The following is a 17,213-nucleotide window of genomic DNA, read 5'->3' as shown; positions in this document are numbered from 1 at the left end:
AATGCGCAAGTCTCGTTTGAACCCCTGTGCGATATCAAGGGATTTGACCACTTCTGAGGACAGCCTGCACAAACACAGCACCACTTATAACGTAAAAATGGTTTACTGTTTTGTTTTTAACTGCAATCACCGAAGTGATCGCAAAAAGTGCAGGTTTTTTTGGGTGGTCCTACTGGAGAAGGGAAGACGACCCTTACCAAAAAGTAGTACATGCAAGTATGTTTCAAGTATACTTCTAGTTTACTTTTTTTTATATTTATAAGTACTATTTTTGGTAAGGGGAGGCAAATGGGAGAGGTTGTGTCAGGACGTTTTAGCCTACAGACCTTGACAGAGTAGCTGCAGTCTCTCGCCTGCACAACTGCCTCGGCATGTTTGATCTCCGGGTCATAAACAAACTGCAACATGTCCACTTTTCACCCTCTTTGCCACTTTTTTGTTGAATTTTCACTTTTCTCAGAAAAAGTGCCATGTTTCTGATGGGGACAGATGAGGGTTGTCCCCGGAAGTAGAAGTACTGCATCATGTGTCATATTTTATCCCTTTAGCACCCGCCCACAAACGAGACTATGGTGCCCAATTACGAAGACCTGTCTGTGAACGTTGTTGTTTGAATGGTCTCTGTGACGACGAGGAGCACCTCCATCTTTCACTGTCTCACACAGACACAGTGCCCGAGGTTCAGACTTGTAAATGACAGCCTGATGGTCTTTTGATGAAGTGGTTGAAGGAAGCTGTTGGTAACAGACGTCACTGAATTCACAGGTGCCATCGTGAAGGATGAGAAGAACAAACAGGTGCTGGACAAACTGCAGGTGGAGCGGGAGAGAGGCATCACAGTGAAGGCTCAGACAGCCTCACTGTTTTACACCCACCAGGGTCAGCAATACCTCCTGAACCTCATCGACACACCGGTAAGTCTGAAACTGTGTGAGGAACGAGGCGCCTTTTGGAATTTAAATCTACACTGTCTGCCTGCAAGTAGACAGAAGCTCAGAAACACGTTTCATCATTTCAAGTGCGCTGTAACTTCAGGCGTGAGACCACATCTGCCCCCAGTTCTACCAGATCACAACTTGGGCACCCTGGGCCTTACAGTGTACAAGTATGCCATATACTCGTGTGTGTGTGTATGTATGTATGTATATGTATGTATATATATATATATATATATATATATATGTATATATATATAATGTGTGTGTGTGTGTTTTTATGTCACAAAAAACAAGCTGTCACGTGTTCCAGTAGTTTTTCTCGCTTAAAGCTTTTTTTGATCTCAAACATCTTCAGTGTGTTGAACAAACACACTGTCCTTATTTTTCTTATCCTGTTTGAGGGAACTGTTGTGGTAAAGTACTCACTGGACTCACTGACCTTCTGGTATTTTGTGTTCTTATATTTTTTTTTCCATATACGCAATTTCTTTTTCTTATTTATTTAATGTGTTTAACATTTCTTCAGGGTCATGTTGACTTCAGTTATGAAGTGTCCAGATCAGTTGCTGCATGTCAAGGTGTCCTCTTACTTGTTGATGCCAATCAGGTACTAAACCCGTCTTACCGTTCGTACTTATCTTCAGTATTGTGGTCGTACGTACATTCAACATGTTAAGCAGACGTTCATATTTCCTGAAGGGGATCCAAGCACAGACGGTGGCGAACTTCTATCTGGCCTTTGAAGCACAGCTGACAATTATTCCTGTCATCAACAAGGTACCATCAGACCTGTTAGCATTTTGTTTAAGCGCTCATTATTCGTCCACTTCAGTGTGGCGTTTCGCTCTGCGCTAACAGTTGTCTCCTTCAGATTGATTTGAAAAACGCTGACCCGGAGAGAGTGGCGTCGCAGATCGAAAAAGTGTTTGACCTTCACCGTGACGAGTGCATTCATGTGAGTACACGTGTCCTTTGGTACTGAGACTGATGGGCTTTTGGCCCCCATACACAGGCTTTGGACATGCCTTCGTCTGATGTATGAAACAATTAGACAGAAAGGATTTGTTTCTGTGATCACAGACCCTGTACCCTGCGTGTGCTTAAGCTCCACTGTCTCCCTCCCGCTTTGTCTTTCTTGTAAAAAAAATCCTTTCTGCTGATTTGGGTGCAGGCATGGCCATGTTTGTTTACTTTGCTTCGCTGATTTAGTAAATTTATGTTTGTCTCACTGACAACCAGACCTGCTTCTAAATCAATCCTGGATCCACAAACCATCCAGCAGGTGGCAGTTATGTCCTTAGAATATTACAGTCATTCCCAACCCAAACCTTTAAAAATAATTTTGGTCGACACAAGTAACATAAAGTATTTCCGTATATACATATGTTGTGCTAAACTAAGTCAGGTAAATGAAGAATGAGGCCCCATGTCTATAAAGCATCCTCGCCCTCCCCTGGAGAAAAGCGCTGGTTCACAAACACATTCTTCCAAGTGGTTTCAGTGTTTCACTTTGGGCGGGGAAACACTCTCATGACATGTTTCTGACACCAGTAAACACTTGACCTTTATAATTTACACGGCTTCAGCCAGAACCAAGTGTGTGTCCAGTCTGCTGTCAGATGAGGGTTTTTTTTTCCACTATTGTCACAAATTTTGAGTGATAAATCAGCAAAAATAATAATTTCCTCTTGTTTGCCTGAAAAAGCACTGCAGTGGTGTCACAGATCCTCTCTGAAAGCTTGAGGGATTTTCAGTTCAAAAGCGCTTGGACCTGGCATGCCACACACACACACACACACACACACACACACACACACACACACACACACACACACACACACACACACAAAAGCACCCTGCTCTTTCAGTGAAATCATAAAAACAAAGTTTCTTGTTAGATGGAGCTCTTGCATCAAGGTTCACTGAATTTGGGTTTTAATTTGGTGAGTTACAAGGTGATCGCGTTTTGAGTTTTCATGTGAACAACAAGAAGGTGATGGACTCATACAAATCTTTATCTGTAATTTCTTCTTTTCCAGATTTCAGCAAAACTTGGAATAAATGTTGAAAAGGTTCTTGAAGCAGTTGTGAACAGAATTCCACCGTAAGGGGACACACACACACACACACACACACACACAAATAATTTATTTATTTTATTTTATTTCTTTTTTCAGGCCAGTGGCGAATGTTGACGACCCATTTCAAGCTCTAGTGTTTGACTCTAATTTTGACCACTATCGAGGAGTTGTTGCCAACATTGCCATTTTTGGAGGTTGTGTCCAAAAAGGAGACAAGATTGTCTCAGCACATCTTGGCAAATCCTACGAGGTCAACGGACTGGGGCTTTTTCGGCCAGATGAGCACCCAACTCTGAGACTGTAGGTTTCATTCTGTCCCTTCTAATGTCAGTCCAAACTTTTTTGTATGGCTAATGAAATAAAAGAGAGGAGACTTATCGGTGAATAATACTCTTGTAAGAACCGAGGCATAAAATGTGGACATAAAATATGTTGGAAGAAATCTGGTCCTTTACTTTACAAAACTTTTTTGTGAAAATACAGGATTTCTTTCAGTATATTTGCCTGCATGGACTGGGTGTTGGTTTGGGGTGTGAAAATCAGCAGCTTCAGTGCTTTTGCTGGCAGTGAAAAGTTTATTTACCTTGACTTTGCGGATGATGCTATAATCTTTGCGGAATTGATGGATCCCCTGATTGCAACACTGGAGAGGCCGACTGAAGAATCAGAGTGTCTGGGTTTGTCATTGTCCTGGATCTAGACTAAGATCCAGTCTTTCAGTGCCTTCCTGGCCTCTGTCCTTGAGATCGAGAGACACCTGAGAAGAGCTTATGGAGTTATGAAGTTGCTCAACAGAGGTGTTTGGCAATACTGATAGAACAAAGGTCCAAGTCTTTATGGTCCTGGTGCTACCTGTCTTAATGTATGGTTGTGAGACTTGGACACTAACAAGTGACTTAAAGCAACAGCTGGATGTCTTTTGGTACTTGGTCTCTTAGGAGAATCCTTGGGTCTCACAGGAATGATTTTGTATCAAATGAATGGTTACATAGGGAGACACAGATGAGAAATATCACTTGCCTTGCGAGGAAACATCAGCTATGACATTTTGGACATGTGGAACATTTTTTATGCATCACTTCAGGCAGTTCCACAGTGTGGTGGATGCAGCGTTGTGCTGTACCAGCATGTTTCCACACCTGACCCAACATGCACTATGCAATTCACTTGGATTTACAGTGTTTAGCAGTAACATACAGTATCAGAGTAGCTTTATCTGCTTGTGAAATAGTCAATCAGAGGGCTCTTAAAAATTTCTTATATTCTAGTTGTCCATTCTGTAAAATTGTATGTTTGTCAAAAGCAGTACACATTAAGATTTGGAAATAATACAAAAAAGTCATATCCGATCTCATCAGTAACAAGAAAAAAACATCATTAGAGCACATAGAGCAAAAACCCAATTTGGTTTATTTTGCAGTCAAAACATAGCTTTCACAACCCTGGTCCTTTATCAAAAATGAATTGGTTTCCATTCCAGATTAGACCTTTTTTGTGAAAATGTGGTTTAGTTGTTTGTGAGTAATGCTGCTAATACTTGTTAAAAGTCCAAATGAATGGTATGCATTCATTATCACATATTACAACAAAAATCTGCCCTATACTCGTAAACCAGCCCACATGAGATACAAGACAAAAATAGGGCTGATAAATCAAATTAAATCAATTTTATTTATATAGCGCCAAATCACAACAAACAGTCGCCCCAAGGCGCTTTATATTGTAAGGCAAGGACATACAATAGTTACAGAAAAAACCCAACGGTCAAAACGACCCCCTGTGAGCAAGCACTTGGCGACAGTGGGAAGGAAAAACTCCCTTTTAACAGGAAGAAACCTCCAGCAGAACCAGGCTCAGGGAGGGGCAGTCTTCTGCTGGGACTGGTTGGGGCTGGGGGGAGAGAACCAGGAAAAAGACATGCTGTGGAAGAGAGCAGAGATCGATCACTAATGATTAAATGCAGAGTGGTGCATACAGAGCAAAAAGAGAAAGAAACACTCAGTGCATCATGGGAACCCCCCAGCAGTCTAAGTCTATAGCAGCATAACTAAGGGATGGTTCAGGGTCACCTGATCCAGCCCTAACTATAAGCTTTAGCAAAAAGGAAAGTTTTAAGCCTAATCTTAAAAGTAGAGAGGGTGTCTGTCTCCCTGATCTGAATTGGGAGCTGGTTCCACAGGAGAGGAGCCTGAAAGCTGAAGGCTCTGCCTCCCATTCTACTCTTACAAACCCTAGGAACTACAAGTAAGCCTGCAGTCTGAGAACGAAGTGCTCTATTGGGGTGATATGGTACTATGAGGTCCCTAAGATAAGATGGGACCTGATTATTCAAAACCTTATAAGTAAGAAGAAGAATTTTAAATTCTATTCTAGAATTAACTGGAAGCCAATGAAGAGGAGAGAGCAGAAACAGAGGAGAGCTGGTGAACCGGAACTCTGCTGAAACTGATCTCTCATGTAAGTCACAGACCGCGAGACGACGCGTGATTCACAACTGCGAAACACAGAATGTTGATGTCCAAGTCTCCAGTTTTCCTGTGGGGTCTTGTCCTGTACTTGCGCAGCTCTATGCAGTACAGAGATGCACTGAAAATTTTAAATATGTTTTTCATTGCCTCTGTATTAACATCGCTGTCACAGAATGTGTTTTGTGTAGTTATGCAGGACAGGTGGGCTACATAATAGCAGGAATGAGGGATGTGAAGGAAGCTCAGATTGGCGACACACTGCATCTCCAGGGGCATCCGGTGGAAGCTCTTCCAGGGTTTAAGCCGGCAAAAGCCATGGTCTTTGCTGGTAAGAAGAGTTTTCATCCTCTCTGGTTGTAAATATTAATTCCAGGTTAAAAAAAATAAAACAATTCTGTAAAAATAGGAATGGCATTTGGTTTTGGACATGAGTCTGATTAAAAGTTCACCTATCACTGGGACACAACAGTTAGCGACTAACCGTGGTAACCAAATAAACAGACAGTGGAAAGACTTACTGATGATTTTGGTTTGATGTGCACTTTCCCCTCAATTCCCCAGGCGTGTTTCCAATGGACCAGTCGGAATACCCTGGCCTTCGCAGTGCCGTTGAGAGACTAACCCTGAACGACTCGAGTGTCACTTTGCAGAGAGACAGCAGTCTGGCCCTCGGAGCAGGCTGGAGGTGAGGATGACGTCCTGCCACAGAGCTCAACGTAGAAACAAAAAAGTAGATTTCCATGATACTGCATACACAGCCAGTGGACTTTAGACCTTTTATGGAAACCCAAAGACGACAACTGTGTTTAAAACAGTTTTGTCTTTAACTGCAATGTTGACTTAATGTCTTCTGTTTATTTTTTATATATATATATATACACACACACACATTCTGCAAAATCTGGTCAACCACTTTATATGGAACTTTCTGAAAGGCTTCAGCCGAGCTTGAAATGAATACAGTAAAATTGTAGAGGGGATCTGTATGAAGATGTGGCTCCGCAGCATTGTTGTATTGGGTTTTTTGAGTGTCCTTGTGTTACTAATTGTTGAATTGGATCCGATTTTTTTTTTTTCTCTCTCTCTCTCTCTCTCTCTCTCTCTCTCTCTTCAGCAAGACACGATACATTTTATTTCCCTGTGTTCAGTTCTTGTGGCCACTGTGCATTGAAGTCCTTTGTTTTGGGTCATTTTTCAGTGAGAAAAGGTTCACTGACATTGACTTTGCAGATGATGCCGAGTCTTTCTGGAATCAACAGATGACCTGGTTTCAGCTTTCAAGGATTTGAGTGAAGACTTTCAGTGACTTCCTGGACACGGCCAGCAGTAGTGTGTCATTTAACGTGCCTAAAACGTTTGAAAATACTGTGAAATATTGAAAAATTGCATTTAAATAAGTAAATGTGAAAACAGTTCACTTTCAAAAATACATAGCCATTTCTTTTGCAAAGTCTCATTCAGTTTGTAGGAAAATAGGCTCTATTTAATGTGTTTTTTAATTACTTAATTAGCAATCAGCAGAGGTGGGATGAAGTCATTCTGAAGTCATCAATCTGCAAGTCCGAAGTCAGCTTGCAAACAATTGGTGGTGATTATGACTTGAGACTTGACTTTGGACTTGCTGATTCATGACTTGAGAGTGACTTGATGGTGACTTTGTCCTGCCTCTGTTCATCAGTCAGAAACTGGCTTTGTGTTGTTATACAGCAGGCAGCACGCCCACAAATAAATTATTAACATATCATTCAACATAAGCCAGGGACATTAAAACATTAACGGTGTTCATTGTGCATCAAAAAATGAGGCACAATGAAGTGTCAGTGTTTTTGATTTAAGCCTCGTTCTCCAGCACAGTGCTTTAGGTAGAACATTGCAGTGGAATACAAATCAGTGTCACTGTCGAACCTTCTTCCAGACAAACTCACTTTAATTAAAAAGTGGAGCATCAATTATGAAACTGAAGTGAACTTGTTGACCTTCCTGGTCCTCCTGCAGACTTGGCTTCCTGGGACTCCTTCACATGGAGGTGTTCAATCAGAGGCTGGAGCAGGAGTACAATGCCTCTGTTATAGTAACAGCACCCACTGTGCCCTACAAAGCTCTTCTGTCTTCAGCCAAACTCATCAAGGTAAGAGCCGTCTTCCCGTCCCGCAGTGGAGCTGAGCTCACTGTCATTTCACTTCAAGGAAAGGTTTGAGTGACTTGGAAATAGTGGAAAACTGAAATGGTAATGAGGACAAGGGTTTTCTTTCACCAAAACATTAAATCTAGGCTTGCATCTAAGATGTACCTTCTGGCATATTGTAGCTGAACTATACCACTTCATCTTGAAGATGTATAACTGGAGATACAAAATGCAAAACAGGGACTTTGCACAATTTCTCCAATCACAGACAGAGAAGCCTGTAATGTCTTCTGGGTTGTCTGGGTGTCTTGGTGGCTTTCCTCACTCTTCTCCTTCTTGCACAGTCACTCAGTTTTTGAGAACTGTCTACTCCACACAGATTTACCACAGAGTGACATACTGTTTGTATTTATTCATAACTGATATAAAGTTCAAGACATATTCAGAGACTTGGAAATGTAAATGTATCCATCCCCTGACTTGTCTGAAGAAAACTGGCAATTAAAATGATTATTTATACAACCCCTGGCAAAAATTATGGAATCACCGGCCTTGGAGGATGTTCATTCAGTTGTTTAATTTTGTAGAAAAAAAGCAGATCACAGACATGACACAAAACTAAAGTCATTTCAAATGGCAACTTTCTGGCTTTAAGAAACACTATAAGAAATCAAGAAAAAAAGATTGTGGCAGTCAGTAACGGTTACTTTTTTTTAGACCAAGCAGAGGAAAAAAATATGGAATCACTCAATTCTGAGGAATAAATTATGGAATCACCCTGTAAATTTTCATCCCCAAAACTAACACCTGCATCAAATCAGATCTGCTCGTTAGTCTGCATCTAAAAAGGAGTGATCACACCTTGGAGAGCTGTTGCACCAAGTGGACTGACATGAATCATGGCTCCAACACGAGAGATGTCAATTGAAACAAAGGAGATGATAATCAAACTCTAAAAAGAGGGTAAATCATCACGCAATGTTGCAAAAGATGTTGGTTGTTCAGTCAGCTGTGTCTAAACTCTGGACCAAATACAAACAACATGGGAAGGTTGTTAAAGGCAAACATACTGGTAGACCAAGGAAGACATCAAAGCGTCAAGACAGAAAACTTAAAGCAATATGTCTCAAAAATCGAAAATGCACAACAAAACAAATGAACGAATGGGAGGAAACTGGAGTCAACGTCTGTGACCGAACTGTAAGAAACCGCCTAAAGGAAATGGGATTTACATACAGAAAAGCTAAATGAAAGCCATCATTAACACCTAAACAGAAAAAAACAAGGTTACAATGGGCTAAGGAAAAGCAATCGTGGACTGTGGATGAGTGGATGAAAGTCATATTCAGTGATGAATCTCGAAGCTGCATTGGGCAAGGTGATGATGCTGGAACTTTTGTTTGGTGCCTTTCCAATGAGATTTATAAAGATGACTGCCTGAAGAGAACATGTAAATTTCCACAGCCATTGATGATATGGGGCTGCATGTCAGGTAAAGGCACTGGGGAGATGGCTGTCATTACATCATCAATAAATGCAAAAGTTTATGTTGATATTTTGGACAATTGAAAGGATGTTTGGGGATGATGAAATCATTTTTCAAGATGATAATGCATCTTGCCATAGAGCAAAAACTGTGAAAACATTCCTTGCAAAAAGACACATAGGGTCAATGTCAACGAGCAGATGTGATTTGATGCAGGTGTTAGTTTTGGGGATGAAAATTTACAGGGTGATTCCATAATTTTTTCCTCAGAATTGAGTGATTCCATATTTTTTTCCTCTGCTTGGTCTAAAAAAGTAACCGTTACTGACTGCCACAATCTTTTTCTTGATTTCTTATAGTGTTTCTTAAAGCCAGAAAGTTGCCATTTGAAATGACTTTAGTTTTGTGTCATGTCTGTGATCTGCTTTTTTTCTACAAAATTGAACAACTGAATGAACATCCTCCGAGGCCGGTGATTCCATAATTTTTGCCAGGGGTTGTAAGTATTATACCAAAGGGGCTGATTTCTTATGCAACCCATTATCTTGTCTTTTATATTTTAGTTAATTTATATCAAGCTGGAGAGATTTACTGTCAGTTTGAGTCTAAGGAAGATACTTTTAGAATTTTTTTTAATTGAGAAGCCTGAATTACTTTTTGTATTTGGAATGCTATAAACAAATTAAAATGTGTGAAATACCAAGGGGCTGAATACTTTTGCAAACCACTGTACAGTATGTAAATTGGCTGCATTAGATTAATGCTCGTATCTTCAGGTAAATGTGTAAATTACCTGTGTTCACATGATTAGTGATGCCTTTGGGCAAATCAGCACACATTCATAAAGATTGTGAATTAATGTAAATAAGAGCCCAATAATGTCATGTAAGGCTACATGCCCCACCCCATATGTCACACATGTCCAGTCAGGAGTGTTTTGTAGGTATGAACATTCATCAAGTTTGTTCATACCTACAAAACACTCAAAATATAACAACATTGGTGAATGTAGGAAATTCTCTCAAACCCCTCGAAGAAGTCACCTATGGTTGTTGCTTGAAGTCCATCGAACACAAGCGTGACTACGGGCAGTTTTTTGCAGGTTGTCTGCTTATTGGCAGTGACATTCATGTCTGTGTCCTTGGCCTTTGAGGATGAGAGACACCTGGGTAGATGTTATGGAGACCATGAGGTTGCTGGACAGAGGTATTTGTTGATGCTGATGCCTTTGCAGAAGAACATCCTGATGTTTTATATTTTACTGTATGATTGTGAGACTTGGACACAAAGCAGTGACTCAATCAATCAATCAATTTTATTTATATAGCGCCAAATCACAACAAACAGTTGCCCCAAGGCGCTTTATATTGTAAGGCAAGGCCATACAATAATTACGTAAAAACCCCAACGGTCAAAACGACCCCCTGTGAGCAAGCACTTGGCTACAGTGGGAAGGAAAAACTCCCTTTTAACAGGAAGAAACCTCCAGCAGAACCAGGCTCAGGGAGGGGCAGTCTTCTGCTGGGACTGGTTGGGGCTGAGGGAGAAGGCAGTGACTGGATGTCTTTGGTACTAGGTCTCTTTGGATGATCCTTGATCCCTGCTGGAATGACTTAACTCGGGGGGAGGCGTATCACTTGCGTTGTGAGGGATCTTTAACTACACCGTTTTGAGCATGTGATACATTTCACATTACACGATCCAGCATGCAGGTGTCTCACTGTTGAAGACCCCCGTGGCTGGAGAACGCTAAAGGAACTCACACATTTCACCTTCTGCTGCCCATAAATGGTTAGATGTATCGTGGTATGATACATCTTGGGTGGTATGATCCAGGATTTGGGATGGTTCCATAGGATGGATGATGAATGCAGCAACACGCAGAGTCAGCACATGTTCCCTGACCTGACCTTCATTGCAGCTTATGTGCCTGCTGTTTGGGACATCCTGACAATTTGTGGGACCAGGGAGTTGCTGGGTGTCAGTCTTGGCCTAAATGCATGTATTGTGAGCACTGTGCAGTGTGGTGGCAGAATCTGCCTTCTTTCGGGTTGAAGTGTCGTCTCCTCTGTAAATCCGAGCCATCACTTTCAAAGAAAAGCTCAGAAGCTTTATCATACATAACCGCATTTGTTTTGCTCCGTCTGTTGGCCATCGGGATGGTTCTGTCCTCCTAATATGTACCAGAGGTGGGACGAACTGTCAAGTCTCAAGTCAGCTTGCAAACAATTGGTGGTCATTATGACTTGGGACTTGCTGATTCATGACTTGAGAGTAACTTGATGGTGACTTCGTCCCACCTCTGATATGTACGTCACACGCCGAGAATTGCAGAGACAGACGTTTTCTGGAAACTCGCTGACGAAGAGCAACAAAAAACATCAGAAACCACTAATTATGAGCGCATGTGCGCAGAGAGACTTACAATCATGAGTACTTTGATGTGTTGGTAACTGGGACGTTAAAAAATGTGTGACATGTCTTTTAATGGCTTCAGTCACGTTCAGACACCTTTAGATGGGATAGTCCTAATAAGTACAGTTTGGAACTTGTTTGTTTGACCTCCATCGGGGTAAACATTTGAAGCAAAAGCGGCACTTGTTGTGGTTCTGGTTGAGAACAGCCGGGCTCAGCTTGACTTTCATTTTTTAGTGGGTTGCCAGGTCTGCACTTTATAAGCCAGCCTGATAGGAGGCATGTTGGAGTAAACATTTCATCCCATTTTTGCACTTTTTCTGGATCGTGGAGGACTGTAGTAGTATGGTGCCCTGTGGACTAGGGGTGTTATGTAGGTGATGGTTTGTACTTTTGCATGACATGAATGCCCCCCTGGTGGTGATTGCATTAACTAATGTACATAAAAGTAAGCCCCTTCAGGTTCACCCTTGTTTTTGTTTTTGTTTTGTTTTTTGTTTTTTTCACGAAAGGTCACCACAGCAGATCCAAGATGGATTCACATGTTGATTTGGCACAAGTTATATACCAGATGCCCTGTTTGATGCAACTCCACATTACATGGAGAATGGGCAGGGGTGGCTTTGAACTGGGAACCTTCTGCACTGGAAATAAGCGCACTTAACTGCTTGGCAACCAGCATGAATTAATGTACATAATCGAGGTCAATCAATCAATCAATTTTTTTATATAGCACCAAATCACAACAAACAGTTGCCCCAAGGCGCTTTATATTGTAAGGCAAGGCCATACAATAATTATGTAAAACCCCAACGGTCAAAACGACCCCCTGTGAGCAAGCACTTGGCTACAGTGGGAAGGAAAAACTCCCTTTTAACAGGAAGAAACCTCCAGCAGAACCAGGCTCAGGGAGGGGCAGTCTTCTGCTGGGACTGGTTGGGGCTGAGGGAGAGAACCAGGAAAAAGACATGCTGTGGAGGGGAGCAGAGATCGATCACTAATGATTAAATGCAGAGTGGTGCATACAGAGCAAAAAGAAAAAGAAACAGTGCATCATGGGAACCCCCCAGCAGTCTACGTCTATAGCAGCATAACTAAGGGATGGTTCAGGGTCACCTGATCCAGCCCTAACTATAAGCTTTAGCAAAAAGGAAAGTTTTAAGCCTAATCTTAAAAGTAGAGAGGGTGTCTGTCTCCCTGATCTGAATTGGGAGCTGGTTCCACAGGAGAGGAGCCTGAAAGCTGAAGGCTCTGCCTCCCATTCTACTCTTACAAACCCTAGGAACTACAAGTAAGCCTGCAGTCTGAGAGCGAAGCGCTCTATTGGGGTAATATGGTACTACGAGGTCCCTAAGATAAGATGGGACCTGATTATTCAAAACCTTATAAGTAAGAAGAAGAATTTTAAATTCTATTCTAGAATTAACAGGAAGCCAATGAAGAGAGGCCAATATGGGTGAGATATGCTCTCTCCTTCTAGTCCCCGTCAGTACTCTAGCTGCAGCATTTTGAATTAACTGAAGGCTTTTTAGGGAACTTTTAGGACAACCTGATAATAATGAATTACAATAGTCCAGCCTAGAGGAAATAAATGCATGAATTAGTTTTTCAGCATCACTCTGACAAGACCTTTCTGATTTTAGAGATATTGCGTAAATGCAAAAAAGCAGTCCTACATATTTGTTTAATATGCACTTTGAATGACATATCCTGATCAAAAATGACTCCAAGATTTCTCACAGTATTACTAGAGGTCAGGGTAATGCCATCCAGAGTAAGGATCTGGTTAGACACCATGTTTCTAAGATTTGTGGGGCCAAGTACAATAACTTCAGTTTTATCTGAGTTTAAAAGCAGGAAATTAGAGGTCATCCATGTCTTTATGTCTGTAAGACAATCCTGCAGTTTAGCTAATTGGTGTGTGTCCTCTGGCTTCATGGATAGATAAAGCTGGGTATCATCTGCGTAACAATGAAAATTTAAGCAATACCGTCTAATAATACTGCCTAAGGGAAGCATGTATAAAGTGAATAAAATTGGTCCTAGCACAGAACCTTGTGGAACTCCATAATTAACTTTAGTCTGTGAAGAAGATTCCCCATTTACATGAACAAATTGTAATCTATTAGACAAATATGATTCAAACCACCGCAGCGCAGTGCCTTTAATACCTATGGCATGCTCTAATCTCTGTAATAAAATTTTATGGTCAACAGTATCAAAAGCAGCACTGAGATCTAACAGAACAAGCACAGAGATGAGTCCACTGTCCGAGGCCATAAGAAGATCATTTGTAACCTTCACTAATGCTGTTTCTGTACTATGATGAATTCTAAAACCTGACTGAAACTCTTCAAATAGACCATTCCTCTGCAGATGATCAGTTAGCTGTTTTACAACTACCCTTTCAAGAATTTTTGAGAGAAAAGGAAGGTTGGAGATTGGCCTATAATTAGCTAAGATAGCTGGGTCAAGTGATGGCTTTTTAAGTAATGGTTTAATTACTGCCACCTTAAAAGCCTGTGGTACATAGCCAACTAACAAAGATAGATTGATCATATTTAAGATCGAAGCATTAAATAATGGTAGGGCTTCCTTGAGCAGCCTGGTAGGAATGGGGTCTAATAAACATGTTGATGGTTTGGATGAAGTAACTAATGAGAATAACTCAGACAGAACAATCGGAGAGAAAGAGTCTAACCAAATACCGGCATCACTGAAAGCAGCCAAAGATAACGATACGTCTTTGGGATGGTTATGAGTAATTTTTTCTCTAATAGTTAAAATTTTGTTAGCAAAGAAAGTCATGAAGTCATTACTAGTTAAAGTTAATGGAATACTCAGCTCAATAGAGCTCTGACTCTTTGTCAGCCTGGCTACAGTGCTGAAAAGAAACCTGGGGTTGTTCTTATTTTCTTCAATTAGTGATGAGTAGAAAGATGTCCTAGCTTTACAAAGGGCTTTTTTATAGAGCAACAGACTCTTTTTCCAGGCTAAGTGAAGATCTTCTAAATTAGTGAGACGCCATTTCCTCTCCAACTTACGGGTTATCTGCTTTAAGCTACGAGTTTGTGAGTTATACCACGGAGTCAGACACTTCTGATTTAAAGCTCTCTTTTTCAGAGGAGCTACAGCATCCAAAGTTGTCTTCAATGAGGATGTAAAACTATTGACGAGATACTCTATCTCCCTTACAGAGTTTAGGTAGCTACTCTGCACTGTGTTGGTATATGGCATTAGAGAACATAAAGAAGGAATCATATCCTTAAACCTAGTTACAGCGCTTTCTGAAAGACTTCTAGTGTAATGAAACTTATTCCCCACTGCTGGGTAGTCCATCAGAGTAAATGTAAATGTTATTAAGAAATGATCAGACAGAAGGGAGTTATCAGGGAATACTGTTAAGTCTTCTATTTCCATACCATAAGTCAGAACAAGATCTAAGATATGATTAAAGTGGTGGGTGGACTCATTTACTTTTTGAGCAAAGCCAATAGAGTCTAATAATAGATTAAATGCAGTGTTGAGGCTGTCATTCTCAGCATCTGTGTGGATGTTAAAATCGCCCACTATAATTATCTTATCTGAGCTAAGCACTAAGTCAGACAAAAGGTCTGAAAATTCACAGAGAAACTCACAGTAACGACCAGGTGGACGATAGATAATAACAAATAAAACTGGTTTTTGGGACTTCCAATTTGGATGGACAAGACTAAGAGACAAGCTTTCAAATGAATTAAAGCTCTGTCTGGGTTTTGGATTAATTAATAAGCTGGAATGGAAGATTGCTGCTAATCCTCCACCCCGGCCCGTGCTACGAGCATTCTGACAGTTAGTGTGACTCGGGGGTGTTGACTCATTTAAACTAACATATTCATCCTGCTGTAACCAGGTTTCTGTTAGGCAGAATAAATCAATATGTTGATCAATTATTATATCATTTACCAACAGGGACTTAGAAGAGAGAGACCTAATGTTTAATAGACCACATTTAACTGTTTTAGTCTGTGGTGCAGTTGAAGGTGCTATATTATTTTTTCTTTTGAATTTTTATGCTTAAATAGATTTTTGCTGGTTATTGGTAGTCTGGGAGCAGGCACCGTCTCTACGGGGATGGGGTAATGAGGGGATGGCAGGGGGAGAGAAGCTGCAGAGAGGTGTGTAAGACTACAACTCTGCTTCCTGGTCCCAACCCTGGATAGTCACGGTTTGGAGGATTTAAGAAAATTGGCCAGATTTCTAGAAATGAGAGCTGCTCCATCCAAAGTGGGATGGCTGCCGTCTCTCCTAACAAGACCAGGTTTTCCCCAGAAGCTTTGCCAATTATCTATGAAGCCCACCTCATTTTTTGGACACCACTCAGACAGCCAGCAATTCAAGGAGAACATGCGGCTAAACATGTCACTCCCGGTCTGATTGGGGAGGGGCCCAGAGAAAACTACAGAGTCCGACATTGTTTTTGCAAAGTTACACACCGATTCAATGTTAATTTTAGTGACCTCCGATTGGCGTAACCGGGTGTCATTACTGCCGACGTGAATTACAATCTTACCAAATTTACGCTTAGCCTTAGCCAGCAGTTTCAAATTTCCTTCAATGTCGCCTGCTCTGGCCCCCGGAAGACAATTGACTATGGTTGCTGGTGTCGCTAACTTCACATTTCTCAAAACAGAGTCGCCAATAACCAGAGTTTGATCCTCGGCGGGTGTATCGTCGAGTGGGGAAAAACGATTAAAGATGTGAACGGGTTGGCGGTGTACACGGGGCTTCTGTTTAGGGCTACGCTTCCTCCTCACAGTCACCCAGTCGGCCTGCTTTCCCGGCTGCTCGGGATCTGCCAGGGGGGAACTAACGGCGGCTAAGCTACCTTGGTCCGCACCGACTACAGGGGCCTTGCTAGCTGTAGAATTTTCCACGGTGCGGAGCCGAGTCTCCAATTCGCCCAGCCTGGCCTCCAAAGCTACGAATAAGCTACACTTATTACAAGTACCATTACTGCTAAAGGAGGCCGAGGAATAACTAAACATTTCACACCCAGAGCAGAAAAGTGCGGGAGAGACAGGAGAAGCCGCCATGCTAAATCGGCTAAGAGCTAGTAGCTACGCTAAGCTAGCGGATTCCTAAAAACACGCAAAGCGAATAATGTGTAAATAATTTAGAGGTGATTCAGCAGAAGGAGTGCTTTAGTTAAGGCACGTAAAGATTACACTGGGAAACAAATCGTAATCTAGATAACTAGATCAATCTAACTGCGCAGATCAAACAGCTAACAGATACAGAAAAACACCGCTGTGCTCCGGAACAAGAAGTGATACAATACCGCAGTGAGAGCCGACCACCAGTAGAGTCAAGTAAAAAAGTAAAAAAAAAAAATAAAAAGGTAAAAAAGTAAAAAAGTCTTGAAAAAGACTATTAGTTCAAAGTCCAAAGCAGCAGGTAGCAGTCTCTGTGTAAACAGTCCCAACAGAGAGCCAAAATTCTGATGCACTTCTGCAGAGTTTCCAACAATAATCTCTAAGTCAAAGGTTATACAAGGTATACCACATCTTCTGCATGATACATTTTTTTAAGTTAAGTTGATGTATAAATACCCTGTAACCTAAATGCAGTATCCAGCGCTTCCAAGTTGCAGATGATGGAAGGAATTACTTGACACTGAACCATAGACCTAATAAATAATACGCAAAGATTCTGAAAAAT

The 17,213-nt window shown here is 41.3% G+C and overlaps 1 protein-coding gene across 1 annotated transcript in view; it reads left to right on the top strand.

The window, feature by feature from the left end:
• Positions 1–17,213, top strand: part of guf1 (GUF1 homolog, GTPase) — a 34,419-nt gene that overhangs the window by 9,655 nt on the left and 7,551 nt on the right. Inside the window, exons 3-11 of the mRNA XM_034181736.1 lie at positions 766–914; positions 1,465–1,545; positions 1,638–1,715; positions 1,810–1,893; positions 2,978–3,042; positions 3,116–3,319; positions 5,676–5,815; positions 6,049–6,172; positions 7,483–7,615. Of these exons, the coding sequence (XP_034037627.1) occupies positions 766–914; positions 1,465–1,545; positions 1,638–1,715; positions 1,810–1,893; positions 2,978–3,042; positions 3,116–3,319; positions 5,676–5,815; positions 6,049–6,172; positions 7,483–7,615 (1,058 nt within the window). The remainder of the gene's footprint in view (positions 1–765; positions 915–1,464; positions 1,546–1,637; positions 1,716–1,809; positions 1,894–2,977; positions 3,043–3,115; positions 3,320–5,675; positions 5,816–6,048; positions 6,173–7,482; positions 7,616–17,213) is intronic.

The sequence above is a fragment of the Thalassophryne amazonica genome, chromosome 11 (genome assembly GCF_902500255.1).
Source record: "Thalassophryne amazonica chromosome 11, fThaAma1.1, whole genome shotgun sequence".
NCBI classification, from domain to species: Eukaryota; Metazoa; Chordata; class Actinopteri; order Batrachoidiformes; family Batrachoididae; genus Thalassophryne; species Thalassophryne amazonica.
Note: the sequence above shows the minus strand (reverse complement) of the source record. Positions and strands in the feature narration are given on the sequence as shown.